Below are 20,132 nucleotides of genomic sequence, written 5' to 3'. Positions count from 1 at the left end.
TTGTATTTGTCTTGTGCACAAGTAATAATACTGACTGATTCACCTTATTCAAAAGCCAATTACTGCGAATGCTGGAATCTGAAACCAAAGAGAAAATGCTGGAAAATCTCAGCAGTTCTGGCAGCATCTGTAGGGAGAGAAAAGAGTTCACGTTTCTAGTCCAGATGACCTTTTGTCAAAGTTAAAAGACATAGAAAGTGGGAAAAATCTATATTGTGGGGTGAGGGAATGAAAAATGAGTCACACCCACAGAAACCAATGGAACAGAGTGCTAATAGCCACAGAAACCAAGGGAACAGAGTGCTAATGGCAGGCCCCAGAGGGAACAAAAGGTGTGAAAGGCTAAACAGCAGAGAAACTAACATCAGAGAGTAAACTGTGACAGATGTTGATGTGAGGGGAGGGGAATGGGGAAGCAAAGGGGATAAAAGGTAAGGAAAAGGGGGATAAGATGGGGGGCAATATATATAAAGAAAGACAAGAAAGAAATGGTAAAAGCCAGTTAAAATGAAATGGGATGAAACAAAGGGGTCGAGGTGGGGTAGACCTAATCATCTGAAGTTGTTGAATTCGATGTTGTGACTGGAAGGCTGTAACGTGCCTAACTGGAAGATGAGGGGCTGGTTTAGTACAGTGGGCTAAGACAGCTGGCTTGTAATGCAGAACAATGCCAGCAGCGCGGGTTCAATTCCCGTACCGGCCTCCCCGAACAGGCGCCGGAATGTGGCGACTAGGGGCTTTTCACAGTAACTTCATTGAAGCCTACTTGTGACAATAAGCTATTATTATTAGATGTTGTTCACCTTGTTTTCTCTGTCTTGGTGATGCCTGCATTGTGGACCTTGGCCCATCATCTGAGTCTCTTGAATTGTTTGGGGTTTTTTGATAAAATTAATTGTTTAACTTGGTTACTGTACTGTTTATCATTCGAGCAGTCGAGTTAAAAGAGAATGCAGCAATTCCTGCTTGTGTTTTTAAAAATTCTGCCATCTTCCTAGCTTGATCAAAGACTGCATGGTGGTAATCCAACTCCAGATTGGCACAAACGTAGACATTGACTTCTTGCTGGCATACAGTTCTATGGGTGGAGAAAGCCCTCAGTTCTTTGTTCAAGTGGTCATTATTCTTGGCTATTAATGTATGGAGGTGGGGGAATCCCAGTCATGCACATTTGCTCCTCTTCCGATGTTACACAGTGACACTCTTGGAAAGAAGGGCTAATTGGGGATCAGGAGTGAAGAGTTGCTATTTTTTCACCCCCATACACACTAACTCACGGTTACTACGTTCAGATTTACTGCCCAGCTGTGATCAGCTACCCAATACACACCAGACAATGAATTTTGTCCTTCTCCAGGATGAATCGCATTACACAAGATGGCAAAAAAAAGGAACTATAGTTGTCAATCTTTAAAAAATTTATGTTTCTTTTAATTTTTCCAATTAAGGGGCAATTTAGCATGGCCAATCCACCTACCTTGCACATCTTTTGGGTTGTGTGGGTGAGACCCACGCAGACACAGGGAGAATGTGCAAACTCCACGCGGACAGTGACCGGGGCCGGGATCAAACCCGGGTCCTTGGCGCTGTGAGGCAGCAGTGCTAACCACTGCGCCACCTTGCGGCCCAAGTTGTCAATCTTTTAATGTACAAACTATTGCAATATTTTCTGCTTTTCTAATTTTATGAACATGTATTTTTCTGAACTCTTCGTGTAAAACGGAACAAGTCATAATTCTCTTGGACTGCTACCAAGTTATTCAAAACAAAAGGAACTAGGGTTCCGTCATGGTCGGTGCTGCAGCAGTTCTTCCTCCGACAGCAGTTAGGAAGCTACAGTAGACCTCCAAACTGGTATTCCAGTGGAAGGAGCTGGCCTTGATTGTTGCTGGCTGACCCAATATGAGATGCGGGACTAAGTGTTGAGTGACGCATTAATGATTAATTAATTCAGCTGCTGCAAACACACTATTGTACACCAAGGAGCACCAGCCCCACCCCCACTAAAATGCTCCTTTACAAATTTCATGAATAAAATATATTTTTGGACTAAAGCGAAAAAGATAGCTAGGATTATCACTCCTGATTGTTTTCCAGTGAGTCTTTGGGAGATTTAGGCCATGTTGTTATGCCCTCCAGGTCTAATAGCCTGTCAATGAGCACTGCGTAGCTTCAGATATGAAGTGACCATATAGCGCAGGTCCTCGAGGGGTGCCATTGGCCGTGGAGCCCGACTCAAGGAAGAGTTGATGCTTCCAGTAGGGAAGGGGAGACCATTCAGGAAAGAAAACAATAGATTAAGTTTTTGTTTTAACAATCCTGTTGAACCTTTCAGAATGTTGGGACCAGGATCCTCACATCCGTCCAAATTTTGCGACCATTTTGGAGCAGCTCACTGCTATCGAGACAACAGTCATCACTGATTTACCCCAAGAATCCTTTCATTCCATGCAAGATGATTGGAAAATGGAAATACAGCAAATGTTTAATGAGTTGAGGACAAAGGAAAAAGTGAGTGATTTTTTTCTTTTCTTTACTGCTTCGAATGTACTTGGTACAATGTTAAAATTGTGTCACCTTAAATGTTTTTAGCTGATGTCGTAAGGCAGAGCTGGAACAGATATTGATTGACGTTCCAGAGTAGCTGCTGATAGAAACCGACTGTAATATCAGACGCTCTTTTCTTCAATGAGTGTCTGAGGCACTTTCTGCTCGTTCCATTGAGGTGGATATTTATGGACATTAAGAGACGTCCCATTTAAGAAGAGTAAGACATTTTCCCAGTGTCCTGTCCAATGTTAGTTCCACAACTAGCACCAACAAAACAAAGAAAGAACTGGTTAGTCACCTCATGTCGTAAATATGTGGAGCTTAATTTTTATTTTTTATTTTTTTAATATAAATTTAGAGTAGCCAATTATTTTTCTTTTCCAATTAAGGGGCAATTTAGCATGGCCAATCCGCCTAACCAGTACATCTTTGGGTTGTGGGGGTGAAAACCACACAGATATGGGGAGAATGTGCAAACTCCACACGGACAGTGACCCCAGGGCCGGGATTCGAACCCGGGTCCTCAGCGTCGCAGTCCCAGTGCTAACCACTGTGCCGCGTGCTGCCCCTTTATTTTAAAAATAACTCACTGAAGCATGATTGCCCTTTACTGGCCAGACAACATTAACTACCCTGCTTATAGTTGTGATGCGTTGGAACAGTGTTTGGATTCAGTAATTACTTTTTGATCATTTGAAGTAGGAAGAAATCTATATCTGGTTATAGTCTAATCTGTGTGCTGTATAATCTGAAAACCATTGCTTGGACATAACCTGTAATGTTAAAATGGTGCCCTCTAATAGTATGGAGAATAACATAACATTTGGAGACCGATATCCTGAAAACATTGATGCTTGGGATCCTTAAATCTTATTTTGAAGGCAATGGCTGACAACTCCCAATTCCAAAATAAACACAGTTTATTTAAATGCCTATCCTCCCTTGTTTGTGGCCTATCTTTGAAGCCCAGGTTGTAATTTGGGGATGGGGATCAAAAGAGGATTCAGCATATGTCCCGTCATGTCACGAAGATGAACGTGGCAAGATGCTGCAACTCAAAATGTTTCACAGTCGCTTCACTGCAGTAATTCCTGGTGTAAAAAGATACAAGACTGTATAATTGGACTTTTAGAATAATCTTTATTATTATCACAAGTAGGCTTACGTTAAACACTGCAATGAAGTTACTGTGAAAATCCCCTAGTCGCCACATTCCGGCGCCTGTTCGGGTACACAGAGGGAGAATTCAGAATGTCCAAATTACCTAACAGCACGTCTTTCGGGACTTAGAACATAGAACATAGAACGATACAGCGCAGTACAGGCCCTACGGCCCACGATGTTGCACCGAAACAAAAGCCATCTAACCTACACTATGCCATTATCATCCATATGCTTATCCAATAAACTTTTAAATGCCCTCAATGTTGGCGAGTTCACTACTGTTGCAGATAGGGCATTCCAAGGCCTCACTACTCTTTGCGTAAAGAACCTACCTCTGACCTCTGTCCTATATCTATTACCCCTCAGTTTAAAGCTATGTCCCCTCATGCCAGCCATTTCCATCTGCGGGAGAAGGCTCTCACTGTCCACCCTATCCAACCCCCTGATCATTTTGTATGCCTCTATTAAGTCTCCTCTTAACCTTCTTCTCTCCAACGAAAACAACCTCAAGTCCATCAGCCTTTCCTCATAAGATTTTCCCTCCATACCAGGCAACATCCTGGTAAATCTCCTCTGCACCCACTCCAAAGCCTCCACGTCCTTCCTATAATGCGGTGACCAGAACTGTACGCAATACTCCAAATGCGGCCGTACCAGAGTTTTGTACAGCTGCAACATGACCTCCCGACTCCGGAACTCAATCCCTCTACCAATAAAGGCCAACACTCCATAGGCCTTCTTCACAACCCTATCAACCTGGGTGGCAACTTTCAGGGATCTATGTACATGGACACCTAGATCCCTCTGCTCATCCACACTTCCAAGAACTTTACCATTAGCCAAATATTCCACATTCCTGTTATTCCTTCCAAAGTGAATCACCTCACACTTCTCTACATTAAACTCCATTTGCCACCTCTCAGCCCAGCTCTGCAGCTTATCTATATCCCTCTGTAACCTGCTACATCCTTCCACACTGTCGACAACACCACCGACTTTAGTGTCGTCTGCAAATTTACTCACCCACCCTTCTGCGCCTTCCTCTAGGTCATTGATAAAAATGACAAAAAGCAACGGCCCCAGAACAGATCCTTGTGGTACGCCACTTGTAACTGAACTCCATTCTGAACATTTCCCATCAACCACCACCCTCTGTCTTCTTTCAGCTAGCCAATTTCTGATCCACATCTCTAAATCACCCTCAATCCCCAGCCTCCGTATTTTCTGCAATAGCCTACCGTGGGGAACCTTATCAAACGCTTTACTGAAATCCATATACACCACATCAACTGCTCTACCCTCGTCTACCTGTTCAGTCACCTTCTCAAAGAACTCGATAAGGTTTGTGAGGCATGACCTACCCTTCACAAAGCCATGCTGACTATCCCTGATCATATTATTCCTATCTAGATGATTATAAATCTTGTCTCTTATAATCCCCTCCAAGACTTTACCCACTACAGACGTGAGGCTCACCGGTCTATAGTTGCCGGGGTTGTCTCTGCTCCCCTTTTTGGACAAAGGGACCACATTTGCTATCCTCCAGTCCTCTGGCACTATTCCTGTAGCCAATGATGACATAAAAATCAAAGCCAAAGGTCCAGCAATCTCTTCCCTGGCCTCCCAGAGAATCCTAGGATAAATCCCATCAGGCCCCGGGGACTTATCTATTTTCAGCCTGTCCAGAATTGCCAACACCTCTTCCCTACGTACCTCAATGCCATCTATTCTAATAGCCTGGGTCTCAGCATTCTCCTCCACAACATTATCTTTTTCCTGAGTGAATACTGACGAAAAATATTCATTTAGTATCTTGCCTATCTCTTCAGACTCCACACAACTTCCCATCCCTGTCCTTGACTGGTCCTACTCTTTCCCTAGTCATTCGCTTATTCCTGACATACCTATAGAAAGCTTTTGGGTTTTCCTTGATCCTACCTGCCAAATACTTCTCATGTCCCCTCCTTGCTCGTCTTAGCTCTCTCTTTAGATCCTTCCTCGCTACCTTGTAACTATCCATCGCCCCAACTGAAACTTCACACCTCATCTTCACATAGGCCTCCTTCTTCCTCTTAACAAGAGATTCCACTTCTTTGATAAACCACGGTTCCCTCGCTCTACGCCTTCCTCCCTGCCTGACCGGTACATACTTATCAAGAACACGCAGTAGCTGATCCTTGAACAAGCTCCACTTATCCAGTGTGCCCAACACTTGCAGCCTACCTTTCCACCCTACCCCCCTCCAAGTCACGTCTAATGGCATCATAATTGCCCTTCCCCCAGCTATAACTCTTGCCCTGCGGTGTATACTTATCCCTTTCCATCATTAATGTAAACGTCACCGAATTGTGGTCACTGTCCCCAAAGTGCTCTCCTACCTCCAAATCCAACACCTGGTCTGGTTCATTACCCAAAACCAAATCCAACATGGCCTCGCCTCTTGTTGGCCTGTCAACATATTGTATCAGGAAACCCTCCTGCACACACTGTACAAAAAACGACCCATCTAATGTACTCGAACTATATCTCTTCCAGTCAATATTTGGAAAGTTAAAGTCTCCCATAATAACTACCCTGTTACTTTCGCTCTTCTCCAGGATCATCCTCGCCATCCTTTCCTCCACATCCCTAGACCTATTTGGAGGCCTATAGAAAACTCCCAACAGGGTGACCTCTCCTTTCCTGTTTCTAACCTCAGCCCATACTACCTCGGAAGATGAGTCCCCATCTAACATCCTCTCCGCCACCGTAATACTGCTCTTGACTAGCAGCGCCACACCTCCCCCTCTTTTGCCTCCTTCTCTGAGCTTACTAAAACACCTAAACTTGTGGGAGGAAACCGGAGCACCCGGAGGAAACCCATGCAGACACTGGGAGAACGTGAAGACTTCGCACAGACAGTGACTCAAGCCGGGAATCGAACCTGCAACCCTGGAGCTGAGAAGCAACAGTGCTACCGTGCCACCCAGTTGGTGCCATATACATTTGACGACTTTGTTTTTCCTGTCCATACTGTATCATTGTCACTCAAGTCACTGCTGCTGTCTGAAATCAGGTTAAAGTCCAACAGGTTTATTTGGAATCACTAGCTTTTGTCACCTGAGGAAGGAACTGCGCTCCGAAAGCTAGTGATTCCAAATAAACCTGTTGGACTTTAACCTGGTGTTGTAGGACTTCTTACTGTGCCCACCCCAGTCTAACACCGGCATCTCCACATCATGGCTGTCTGAAATGGCTGAAAATCCATATGCTATGCTGTGTGAAAGTTACTCTTGATTCTCTTGGGTAACTCTCCCAAGTGTGGATTTAATTTTATTGAGGTCAACACTTCTAATTTCACAATGACTGAGATGTTTGGAAAACTGAAGTCACCATGATTTGATTAAAGTGTAATTGTAGACAGAGAAAGTCTTCACACAGTTCTCTTGAACTTTTTAGTACTTGCCACTAGATTTAGGAGATGGATCACTTGATGCTATGAACTCATTAAAGCCACCAGTGGCAGATCTGTAACCATTTGCTTCACACTCATCTTAGTTTTTTATATTTCAATATAGTCTTGTCTGGAGGGAGCATTTTGAGCTGTTTAATACTAGGTCAAGTAGTGACGAAAGATCTTGTCACTAGTGGGACAAATTTGAAGAATTGAATTAGGAGTATTGTAGAAGTAATAGGTTAGTACGATTTCTTGTTTATTAATATCAAAATATTAAATCTGTCCAGTGACATAACTGTTGTAAATGTTGCAAACACTTGGGCTGTTGTCGCATTTGAGAGTTTTGGGTTCTGCCCCACCCTGTGTTATGGCAATGGATCAAATTTAAAATCCGCATCCTAATATAAATCCCTTTATGGTCTCAACTCTATCTCTGAAAGTTCTACCAGCGTTCATAGCACCCACTCATGAAATCTTGCTCCTCTGCCTCTGACCTCATGGCACCACTGCCCAACTATTTTCTCCACCTGCTGATAACAGTGCCTTCAGCTGCCAAAGCTCCACACATTCTGAGATGTCGTTCCAAAAACCTCCCCACTTCTTCACCATCCTCTCCTCTCAAGACCCAACATAAAAGCCACCTGTAATCAAACGTGTGCTCCTTCTTCAGGATATCTCCCTTGGCTGGGTAGTTGTTTTATTACATAAAGCACCTTGGGATGTTAATTTAAGTTAAATACAGCATTGAATTAGCATGGATTTATGGAATAGAATCAGGACTGAAAATAATGACTTTTGAGCTGTTGTCCAAAGTGCAAATTAAAAATGCAACAACATCTTAATTCTTTTTTTCCAATTAAGGGGCAATTTAGCATTGCCAATTCACCTATCCTGCACATCTTTTTGAGTTTGTGGGGGTGAGACCCACGCAGATTCGGGGAGAATGTGCAAACTCCACACGGACAGTGACCCGACCCGGATCGAACCTGGGTCCTTGGCACCCGGAGGCAGCAGTGCTAACCACTGAGCCACCGTGCCGCCCAAGATTGATGATATTAATGGTCATTCTCACTTTTGCTGTGACCTGGTTGCAACCAATCCCAGACCTGGCAGTCATCCCTTTAGCTTTGTCCTCTTTGTGCTTCCTAGGAGTTGCGATCACGGGAGGAGGAGCTGACCAGAGCGGAGCTACAGCAGAAGTCCCACGAGGAGCTGCTGAAGCGACGGGAGCAGCAGCTGGCAGAACGGGAGATTGATGTTCTGGAGCGTGAGCTGAATATTCTCATCTTTCAGCTGAATCAAGAGAAACCAAAAGTGAAGAAAAGAAAAGGCAAGTTCAAGAAAAACCGGCTAAAGCTAAAAGATGGAAACCGAATCAGTTTGCCTTCAGGTATGGAATTAGAAACTAGAATGTCTGGGTGTACAAACAGGAGAATACTCGAGGCACAACATTTCAGACTGATGTAATATTAAGAAACATGATGTATATTAAGAAACATATTTAAATAAAATGTTTTAAGGTCCAATTTTTGGTCTGTGCAGAGTTGAATGTGTCTGTGCATGGACTGAATCACTAGAGTGATCCCTACTGGAAAGTACAATTGTTTGGGTGTTGGGTGAGGACAGTATGGTCCTGTGATGCCCCAGCAGTCAAATTCACCTGCGATCACTCTCTTGCCTTCTGGATGAATAATGTCCGGCATTATAGCACCTTTACCGTCCTTTTAGCCTTCCCTTTACTTTTGGTCCTCTCACCATCTGTCCTGGTAGCAACGTTTGTTTTCCTCATCGTAAGTCTCTTAGGTGGGTATCTTGCCTATGATATATGGTGCATAGGATATACGGTGCATAGTCCATTTGGTCCAACTAGCCCTATCCGGTGTTTATGCTCCACTTGAGCCTCCTGCCATCTTTCCGCATCCAACTCCACCATTGTAAGCCTCTATTCCCTTCTCCATTATGTGCTTGCCTATCTCCCCCATAAAGGCATCAATGCTATTTGCCTCAACCACTCTGTGGTAGCGAAAGTCACATTCTCACCACTCCTGGGTGAACAAATTTCTTCTGAACTCCCAATTAGATTTCTTGGTAACTATCTTATTGATGGCCTCTTATGTTATGATCCTCCCCGCAAGAGGAAACATTCTCTCTGTGTTCGCTCTGTCAAAACCTTTCATCATTTTAAAAACCTCTATTAGGTCCACCCCTCCTCAACTGCCTTTTTTCCCCAGAAAAAGTGATCCAGCCTCTCGATCCTTTACTGATGTGAATACCCACACAATTCAGGTATTGCCCTTGTAAATCTCTGCACACTCTCCAGTGCTTTATATAATTTGGCAGCTGGAACTGCACACAAAGCTCAATGCAGGTTTAGCATGATTCCCGACTTGTCAATTCAATAACTTTAGAAATTAGGCTTAATGGTTTCATTAACCACATCCACTGCATTTCCTTATCAATCTGTTCTTTGAAGGATTTGAGAAGATTGATGAGGCATCGCCTATATTGATTGATCCTGTTAACAAATTGTTGCTCCAAGTCCTGACTCATTTCATCCCTGCAATATTGTGAATCGGACTTTTAACTGTGATGGACCATGTTCAGTGTGCATTGTGACATTTCAATTGTTTTAAATTTTTAGATTTTCAGCACAAGATCACTGTTCAAGCCTCTCCAACTCTCGACAAGCGGAAAAGCTTGAACGGCAGCAGCTATAGTCCACCAAGCAGCCCCACCATCATCCCACGACTAAGAGCTATACAGCGTAAGTGCAGTGCTAGTTCCATCATTTTATCCTGTGCTTGCCAATTAAGGCACATGAAAGAGCATTGATTGAAATATGATTCTTTATTCGGTTATTTATCCTCCATATGCAATTTTACTGCATTTGAGGGGCAGGATCTTTTTTGCTCAAAGGTTGTGGGTGACACTGGCATGGCCAGTATTTATTGCACATTCCAAATTGTCCTTGAGAAGCTGCAAATCCATATGGTTTAGGTACGCCCAGGGTGTCCAAATAACGTTTAGTGAATGTGTGCCTTTGTTTTTGTGCAGGCACTTTTCTTCAGTTTCTTATTCTGCACCAAAATCTTGCTTTTCATTTCTTGTAGTAGTCTTGACTTTTCCCAAAAAGGCTCCACCCTTTCACAGAATACTACGGGGCAGAAGAGGCCCTTCGGCCCATCGAGTCTGCACCGACGCATGAAAGACACCTGACCTGCCTACCTTATCCCATTGGCCAGCACTTGGCCTTGAATGTTATGACGTGCCAAGTGCTCATCTAGGTACTTTTTAAAGGATGTGAGGCCTCTACCACCCTCCCAGGCAGTGCATTCCAGACTGTCACCACTCTCTGGGTAAAAAGGTTTTTCCAAAAATCTCCCCTAAACCTCCTGCCCCTCATCTTGAGCTTGTGTCCCCTTGTAACTGACCCTTCAACTAAGGGGAACAGTTGCTCCCTATCCACCATGTCCATGCCCCTCATAGCCTTGTACACCAGTCCCCTAAAATAGTGCAGTTAACTACTTTACAATTGTAGTACCAGTTTGGTGATGGACTTTCCTTTTGTTTTTAGTGTCAAATTAATTTTATTAAATATTTTTGCCTGCGTTACTTTGACCACAAGTCCTACTTTCACTGAACAAGTTCCGGTTAGTCTCTGGTCGATAACTTGTGTCGGCATCCTTTTGATGGCAGAGTCTGGTTTTGACATCTACAGCACGTTTGAACTTTTCTCACAACTTAACACATTTCCTAGGCTGTTTATGCCATCATCTCATTTTCAACTGTGCGTGGCCTTACCAAAACAATTCGTGTCGGAATTTATTTTGAATCTAATACCAAATATGGTTGCAATGTAGTATATTGCATTCTAGAAAGTCTTTGACAGATGCCATGTTTCTAAGTGGTCGATATAGAAAAAGATTCAATCACTTTGTTTTTCTTCTGGGTAGAGATGTTTGTTGATCCTTTCAATCTAGACTATCACCACAAACTGTGAAGGAAAGCTGAAATCTTTATAGGCATCTCGTCATGCACGCTATGCTTCCTGAATCATTATTTCCTGATGACAGTTATTGTGAACAAAATCCCCAGAATTGTGGTGGTTCCTACAAAATACCAGATGCCAACTTGGTTACCATCCCGGCATGTAACTAACCACCATGGCTTATTGCCCTGCTTCCTACCGCTATCTTGGCCCCATGGGTACAAATAAGTTAGCACACAAGGACGACATATCTTGCACTTGCAACAAGCTATAAATTGTATCCTGACACGTTGAACCCTAAGCATTTTAGGAATGGTCAACTTGAATAATTTCATCATTTATAGCTAAATTAAAATCTACAAGCCATTTGCAAGTTTTAAAAAGAAAACCTTAATCATATGAGATTAATCCGATGTCCCTATGAATAGGGTATTTTACAATATGCTAGTCTAATCACCTAATCCATTGGAAGGGCCATCCCACTGACAGCCCCAATTTAATTCTTCCCAATGCAAAGAGTAGTAAGGGTGTGGAATGCCCTGCCTGCAACAGTAGTGGACTCGCCAACACTAAGGGTATTCAAATGGTCATTGGATAGACATATGGACGATAAGGGAATAGTGTAGATGGGCTTTAGAGTGGTTTCACAGGTCGGCGCAACATCGAGGGCCGAAGGGCCTGTACTGCGCTGTAATGTTCTATGTTCTAAAGAGGCCTTCAGCTCTGCCTCTTCCAGGGAGTAAGCCTAGAATTCGAGGCTAGTTCAGAGACTGAGTTTAGATATCATAGGGAAAATGCAAACATTCTGTATTCTCTACAGCTCATTTGGCCAGGGAAATGGCATTTTGATTTGGATATTGCACATCCTCGTCCAGCATTAGGCACATACTTGATCAGATTCTTGGTTCTGGTGCGATACCGGGCAACATGGTGGCGCAGTGGTTAGCATTGCTGCCTCACAGCGCCGAGGTCCCAGGTTCTATCCCGGCTCTGGGTCACTGTCCGTGTGGAGTTTGCACATTCTCCCCATGTTTGCGTGGGTTTCGCCCCCACAACCCAAAAGATGTGCAGGGTAGGTGGATTGGCCATTCTAAATTGCCCCTTAATTGGGAAAAAATGAATTGGGTACTCTAAATTTATTTTTAAAAAGAAGAAAAGAAAAAGGTTCTGGTGCTATACCAACACCAGGAACAAAATGAACCACAACACGGGAACTTGCATGTCAGAGGTATTTAGCGCTAATGGTTAACTGGGTAAAAAAACAGCATCTGATGTCCAGACCTCTGGATCAGGGTGTTTCTGTTTACATCTGTGTGGATTATGATGATCTCAGCCTGATGGAAGGTCAAATTGTCCTCTGCACTCAAACTAGGGCAACAGAGAAATCACCCAGGGCAAGAATGACACTTGCCTCTTCCGCAAAATCTATGCAGCAGGGTTAGAATTGGGCTAGGCTTCCATGAAATGAAAATTGCCTGTTGTCACAAGTAGGCTTCAAATGAAGTTACTGTGAAAAGCCCCTAGTCGCCACATTCCAGCGCCTATTCGGGGAGGCTGGTACGGGAATTGAACCGTGCTGCTGGCCTGCTTTCAAAGCCAGTGATTTAGCCCTGTGCTAAACCAGCCCCCCATCACTGAATGCTGCCACTGGAATGTATGTTACAGGCACAATAAGCTTCGAAGCAGCAGAAAACTATTGGTGCCTGTGGCATTATAGTCAGAACCTCAGCCTTTAGAGATGGGGACACAATTGGCACAGATTAGCCAGGCGCAAATCTTTGACAAAAGTAGTTTTTCTAAGAGGTGGACATACAGAGAAATAAACAACTTTGCTTTTCCTCTGGGTAGAGATATTTGTTGATCCTGTCAATCTTAACTTTCTACAAACTGTGAAGGAAAGTTGAAGATCTTTATAGCCATCTAACCATGCATGCTATGCTTGCTGAGAGATTATTTCCTCATAACCGTTATTGCGAACAGAAATCCCCAGAATTGTGGTAGGTCCTACATCATACCAGTTGCCAACTCATTTTTTCATGGTATCGCCGGCAAAGTTGGCATTTGTTGCCATTCCTTAATTGCCCTTGAATTAAGTAGCTTGCTAGGCCATTTCAGAGGGCAACAAAAAGTCAATCACTTTATTGTGGGTCTGGAGCAGGCCAGGCCAGGTAAGGATGACAGATTTTTTTTAAAAATTCTTTCACAGGGTGTGGGCATCATTGTCTAGGCCAGCATTTATTGCCCATTAACTGCCCTTGAAAAGGTGGCGATAAGCCACTTTCAGTCCATATGATGTAGGTACACACAGTGCTGTTAGGGAGGGAGTTCCAGAATTTTGACCCAGCGACAGTGTAGGAACGTTCAATGTAGTTCCAAGTCAGGATGGTGTGTGGCTTGGAGGGGAACCTGCAGGCGACAGTGTTCCCATACATCTGCTGCCTTTGTCCTTCTCGGTGAATGGAGGCCGCGGGTTTGGACGGTGCTGTCGAAGGAGCCTTGGTGAGTTGCTGCAGTGCACCTAAAAGATTGTACACACTGCTGCCACTGTGTGTCCATGGTGGATGGGGTGCCAATGGGTGGTGTCAAGCTCCTTGAGTATTATTGATGCTGCCCTCATCATCCAGGCAAGTGGAGAATATTAATGAACCACGTGGATTTTTATATCGTTTATGGTCACCATTACTGAGACGAGCTTTATATTCCTGATTTATTCAATTCCACCAGCTGCATGGTGGGATTTGAGCCCATGTCCCAGAATATTAGGCAGGCTGTCTGAATTCCGAGTCCAGTGACATTACCATTACGGCACCATTGCCCCAGTGCAGTATTGTTCCTGATCCAAGTGGTTATTGTAAATTTCCTTCTGCACACAAATAACAGAGCTTCAAAAATAATTGTACTTAAACTAAAACAGACAGCTTTTACCCCTCCACCACCCTCCCCCATTTTGTTTACTTTCCTCAGTGAGCTCCAAAACAGACGCTGCCAATTCCAGCGGCCACCGCAACAGCATATATGTATACCAGCAGGATGTGGATATCGCAAGTGAATATGCAAGCAAACCCCTCAGTAGGGCTAAGACAAAAGGCAAGGCTTTTGTGTTAAATCATCAGGAAGCAATGCATCTTTGTTCTCCATAATGCAGTGTTCAGTGGTGTCCCTCCTAAAGCAATGAAACCAATTCCTCCAGTTATCTAATTTGTCTGATATGTCTGAGCATTCACTTTACAGACTGTGGGAATAATTTTGACTGTATGCTAATGTAAAATGGGTGACAGTGAATTGTCAACCCGTTTTTATATATCTTTCAATTTCTATTTCCAATGCACTGGGGAACCAGGATCAAATCCCACTGGCGAAATTTGAATTCAATAAAAATCTAGAATTAGAAGTCTAATGATGACCATGAAACCATTGTCAATTGTCATAAAAACCCATCTGGTTCACTAATGTCCTTTAGGGGAAGGAAATCTGCCGTCCTTACCTGGTCTGGCCTACATGTGACTCCAGATCCACAGCAACATGATTGACTCTTAACTGCCCCCTCGAGGGCAATTAGGGATGGGCAATAAATGCTGGCCGAGTCTGCGAAGCCCACATCTCATGAACAAATTTTTTAAAAAGGAGCTGATGTTAAGTTGGTATCGATGGCAGTTGCACTTACTATGTATGCACACCCAACCTGCGAATTCAAGCATGGCTTGGAACTAGCCACATGAGGAAAATTGTAACAAAACAAAATGTTGTCAATATTAATGACGAAAGTTTGAATTCAAATTCATCTCGCATTTGCTCCGCGATACCTTCACATGGCCTGATCATTTTAATAGATTTAGATTATAGCCGGTTGCTTTTTTCCCCAGCCCCTTTGAAAAGTGATGAAAGTTTGAAATGATCTACCAAGCAGGTTAATAGAGATGAAAATCACCAGGGTTAATCAAAGTCCAATTACATACCGTGCTGAAAGTTAATACGAGACGAATGGGTTGAACAAACTGACCTTTCTTTATCCTTGACTTCACTTCTTTTGAAGTGAATGCTTTTATATTTTGACAGCCTTGACTGCAGGCAGTCACCACTGAACAGTGCATTTAAGATTAAATCTGCCTGTGGGCAGACATCTGTCAATTGATCCATCTTTTCCTCTTGTTGCGGGTTCTGCTCCTCACCATTTGGTTGCTACTACAATTTGACTGTTCCTCCTCGGCTCTTGGTCTTTTTGGCACCCATTGAAGCAAAATGCTTTAACTTTTAGGATTTCTTTTTTGCTGGGATTCTGTGGTCTAATTCATCTGTGCTCTCTGTGTCGCCTGGCTGTCTCTGAGCGTTTTTGCTTTTTATTTAATTTAAAATCTACTTGATGATTCCTGTGTAAAAAGGAAATTACTGCGGATACTGGAATCAGAAACTAAAGAGAAAATGTTGGAAAATCTCAGTAGGTCTGGCAGCATCTGTAGGGAGAGAAAAGATCTGACAAAGAGCCATCGGACTCAAAACATTGACTCTTTTCTCTCCCTACAGATGCTGCCAGGCCTGCTGAGATTTTCCAGCATTTTCTATTTCGTGACGATTCTTGTGACTCTTCAGGGGGTCATTCCACATTCTTCACACTCTTCTAACACATTTAATGTTCTTACTCTGTTTTGTATAGTTACCCTTGATGAGAGCAATAGAACCTGGGGTAAGAGCACCATTTATCGGCAGGAAGATTATGACGAGGAGGTGCAGAAAGCTTGCAGAAAAAAGGGGCGGACTTGGGGACCTAGTTCTATGCAAACCAAGGACCGAGCCAGTTGTGAGGAAAGGTGAGTACTGATAAATGGACCTTTTTTCCCCAGTCACAAATATTATGGTTGGGTTCAATTCTTACAGTCTTTGTTACCTATCCCTAATTGCCCTTGAACTGTATGGCTTTCTAGGCCATTTCAGAGGGCAGTTAAAGGTAAATCACATTGCTGTGGGTTTTGAGTCGCGTGTAGCCAGACCGGATAAGGAGGCAGATTTCATTCCCCTAAAGGACATTAGTGAACCAGATGGGTTTTTACAACTTTACAACAATCAAAGATAAGTTGTAACGGTCACCAAGACCAGTTTTATTTCCAGATTGACTGTGGAGGGCATCACAGTTCTGCCTGAATCCACACTTGCCTGATGTTCACACACTTTTCAGCGACCCCCCAAAAAATCTCTTGGCACATCGTCCTCGGCTGATTAAAGACTGAGTAATTGAGCTGCCGAGAGCAGGATTAGCTCCAAGTTGGATCTCTATTTTCCTGAATTAGCTGGTGATCATTAAAAGGGTGGTAACGGGACCACTTGCTGGGGAAGGAGCTGGAGACTGGGATTATTTGGATAGTTGTACAAAACAGCTGGCATCAGTATAATGGATCAGATGGCCTCGCTCAGTTGTGTTAGCAGCACGGTAGCACAAGTGGCTAGCACTGTGGCTTCACAGCGCCAGGGTCCCAGGTTCGATTCCCCGCTGGGTCACTGTCTATGCGGAGTCTGCACTTTCTCCCCGTGTCTGCGTGGGTTTCCTCCGGGTGCTCCGGTTTCCTCCCACAGTCCAAAGACATGCAGGTTAGGTGGATTGGCCATGATAAATTGTCCATAGTGACCAAAAAGGTTAGGAGGGGTTATTGGGTTACGGGGATAGGATGAAAGTGAGGGCTTAAGTGGGTCGGTGCAGACTCGATGGGCCGAATGGCCTCCTTCTGCACTGTATGTTCTATGTTATTCTAGGATTCTATTATTAAATTTAGTTCCAGCAGTCCTGTGTTTATTAAAAAAAAAAGAGAAATTTGTGAAACTTCCCATTTCAAATCTGCCTGGCATTCTGCATTTGCTATTGGGCAAGGGTTAGATGAGACTGAGCAGTGATGCCCCCCAACATCCATCTGTTACGGGTCACGTCTGGTTAATATGCAAATGATCACTTTAGTTAGACACCATAGGGTTTTTGTGGAACACCTTCAGGTGATGAGGATGGGAAAGGAATAGTTTGACAGGTGAGAGGATTTTTTAAAAAACTTGTAATGGTATCCAAGATGAATTATCCTGGCCCCGTTGTGCTGTGGAACTGTAATTAGGAACTGGAAGAGTGAAGCAATGTTCATGGCATGCAAGCCCTGAATGTAATTCCCTCTGAAGTCAACCAGTACTAACTCAATTGTTGAAGAACACACAATTTTCCTTTTATGATGCAGTGTTTTCTCTCAGATAAGGATGTGTAGAATCATAGAATGGTTACAGCACAGGAGGAGGTCATTCACAGGAGCAAATAAGTCTTGCGGCAGTTGTGTAGAGCCTTGATGAAACTGTACACGGATATTGCTTAGTGTTTTGGTCTCCTTTCCCGAGGAAGGATTATACTTGCAATAGAGTTAGTGCTATAAACGTTCACCAGACTGATGGCAGGATCATCCTGTGAGGGGAGACTGATGAAGCCAGGCCTGTATTTTGTAGAGTTTAAAAGAATGAGAGGCAATCTCATTGAACCATACAAAATTTTTACAGGGCTTAACAGGGTAGATGCAGGAAATAATACCAGAAATCGACAGGTTGTCTTAGAGGAGAAATTAGACAGGCAAGGCTTGCACCTGTTGCAATGTAGAAGAGTCAGGGGTGACTTGATTGAAACATACAAGATCCTGAGGGGTCTTGACAAGGGTGGGTATGAAGAGGATGTTTCCTCCTGTGAGAGAATCAAAAACTGTTTAAAAATAAGGGGTCCATTTATGACAGGTGAGTATTTTTCCTCTGAGGGTGAAGAGTCTCTGAAACTCTCTTCCTCAAAAGGCAATGGAAGCAGAGTCTTTGAATGTTTTCACGGCAGAGATAAATGGATTTTTCACAAAGGGGTGAAAGGCTATCAGGAATAAATGGGAGTTACCGTCAGATGAGCCATGATCTTATTGAATGGCAGAACAGACTTGAAGGGCCAAGGTGGCCTATTCCTGCCCCAATGTGTATGTCCGTATATTTTGTCTGGCTGGTGTTCTAGAACCGGGGAACACAGTCTCAGAATAAGTAGTAGGCCATTTAAGACTGAGTGAGGAGGAATTTCTTCACTCAGGATGGTGAATTTTTGGAGTCCTCTACTTCCGAGGACTATGGAAGCTCAGTTACTGAGTACGTTCCAGATAGAAATTGGTAGATTTGCCGATAGTAGAAACATCAAAGGATATGGGGATAGTGCAGTAAAATGGTGTTGAGATGGAAGATCAGCCATGAACTAGTTGAATGGTAGAGCGGGCTCGAGGGATGAAAAGCATCCTAGGGTTCCCACATGGAACAGGATATACACTGCAGAGGTCAGTACCGCCCTGCCATTCCTCCATCTAATTGATAATAAAGTTTATTACTTTAAAAAGAATGACTCAGCAGCTATTCACTTCTCTTCTGTTGACATTAATTAAATATATGTTTGCACTGAGTGCTGAATTTGGTGCATTTGAGTGCTATAGTGAGAGTTTGGTGACTGAGGGAGTATAAGGGTTTGTTTTTATCTAAAGTCTAGTCTTTTATTTAGTTAATTAACTTAAAAGTTGCTGTTTGGTTTAGAAGAAGGTAAATTTTCAATCAGCTTTAAACAAAGGTTCTACTCGTAAGTACTTGCAGCTGGAGCTTGTTAATTAGTTAATTGGATTAGGCCAGTTTTCAGAGGCTAGATTTGCAGTATAAAAGTGATCCACCTACATGCAGACTTTGTTTGCACTGAGTGCTGAATTTGGTACATTTGAGTGCTATGGTGAGCGTTGGGTGACTGAGGGAGTGCTGAATTTGGTGCATTTGAGTGCTATAGTGAGAGTTTGGTGACTGAGGGAGTTAGGTGAGGAGGGAGGAAGGTGCTCATTTCATTTTGTTTCCTACATTTCCGCAAAGAGCGAGAAGGGGGCCAGGAGTTTACAGAGAGTGCAGCTGACTGGGAGCAGAGTCGGAGGGCGGAGGTCCAGTTGGTCCACAGGGCAGCTATATTCTGTAAGGTAAGAGGGGATGGAGGCTAGGCCAGTTGCATGCCCCTCCTGTAGGATGTGGGTGGTGAGGGATACCACCGGTGTCCCCACTGACTATACCTGCGGTAAGTGCACCCAACTCCAGCTCCTCAAAGACCGTGTTGGGGAACTGGAGCTGGAGCTGGATGAACTTCGGATCATCCGGGAGGCAGAGGGGGTTATAGAGAAGAGTTACAGGGAGGTAACCACACCAAAGGTACAGGACAAGAGTAGCTGGGTTACAGTCAGGGGAAAGAAAACAATCAGGCAGACAGTGCAGGGATCCCTCGTGGACGTTCCCCTTCAAAACAGGTATACCGTTTTGGATGCTGTTGGGGGGGGGAGATGACCTACCGGGGGGAGGCCCTAGCGGCCGGGTCTCTGGCACTGAGTCTGGCTCTGGGGCTCAGAAGGGAAGGGGGGAGAATAGAAAAGCAATAGTAATAGGAGATTCAATGGTTAGGGGAATAGATAAGAGATTCTGTGGTCGCGAGCGAGACTCCCGGAAGGTATGTTGCCTTCTGGGTGCCAGGGCCAGGGATGTCTCGGATCGTGTCTTCAGGATCCTTAAGGGGGAGGGGGAGCAGCCAGAAGTCGTGGTGCACATTGGTACCAACGACGTAGGTAGGAAAAGGGGTGTGGAGATAATAAACGAGTTTAGGGAGTTAGGCTGGAAGTTAAAAGCCAGGACAGACAGTGTTGTCATCTCTGGTTTGTTGACGGTGCCACTTGATAGCGAGACTAGGAATAGGGAGAGAGTGCAGCTGAACACACGGCTGCAGGAATGGTGTAGGAGGGAGGGCTTCAGATATTTGGATAATTGGAGCACATTCCGGGGAAGGTGGGATCTGTACAAGCAGGACGGGTTGCATCTAAACCAGAGGGGCACCAATATCCTGGAAGGGAGGTTTTCTAGTACTCTTCGGGAGGGTTTAAACTAATTTGGCAGGGGAATGGGAACCGGATTTGTAGTCCAGCAACTAAGGTAGCCGATATTCAG

General features: G+C 44.0%; 1 protein-coding gene across 4 annotated transcripts in view; it reads left to right on the top strand.

Annotated features, from left to right (window-relative positions):
- The window catches only part of LOC140427690 (mitogen-activated protein kinase kinase kinase 21-like), a 126,070-nt gene that overhangs the window by 86,302 nt on the left and 19,636 nt on the right, over positions 1 to 20,132 (top strand). For 3 of the 4 annotated variants that reach the window (XM_072513203.1, XM_072513212.1, XM_072513221.1), the window contains exons 4-8: positions 2,336 to 2,511; positions 8,300 to 8,540; positions 9,792 to 9,914; positions 14,103 to 14,225; positions 15,790 to 15,943. In XM_072513203.1, coding sequence (XP_072369304.1) covers positions 2,336 to 2,511; positions 8,300 to 8,540; positions 9,792 to 9,914; positions 14,103 to 14,225; positions 15,790 to 15,943 — 817 coding nt within the window. The remainder of the gene's footprint in view (positions 1 to 2,335; positions 2,512 to 8,299; positions 8,541 to 9,791; positions 9,915 to 14,102; positions 14,226 to 15,789; positions 15,944 to 20,132) is intronic. The other variant, XM_072513193.1, reaches the window with a different exon arrangement.

This window comes from Scyliorhinus torazame, chromosome 1 (assembly GCF_047496885.1).
Source record: "Scyliorhinus torazame isolate Kashiwa2021f chromosome 1, sScyTor2.1, whole genome shotgun sequence".
Taxonomy (NCBI): Eukaryota; Metazoa; Chordata; class Chondrichthyes; order Carcharhiniformes; family Scyliorhinidae; genus Scyliorhinus; species Scyliorhinus torazame.
The sequence above is the reverse complement of the archived record's forward strand: the minus strand, read 5'-3'. Positions and strand labels throughout refer to the sequence as shown.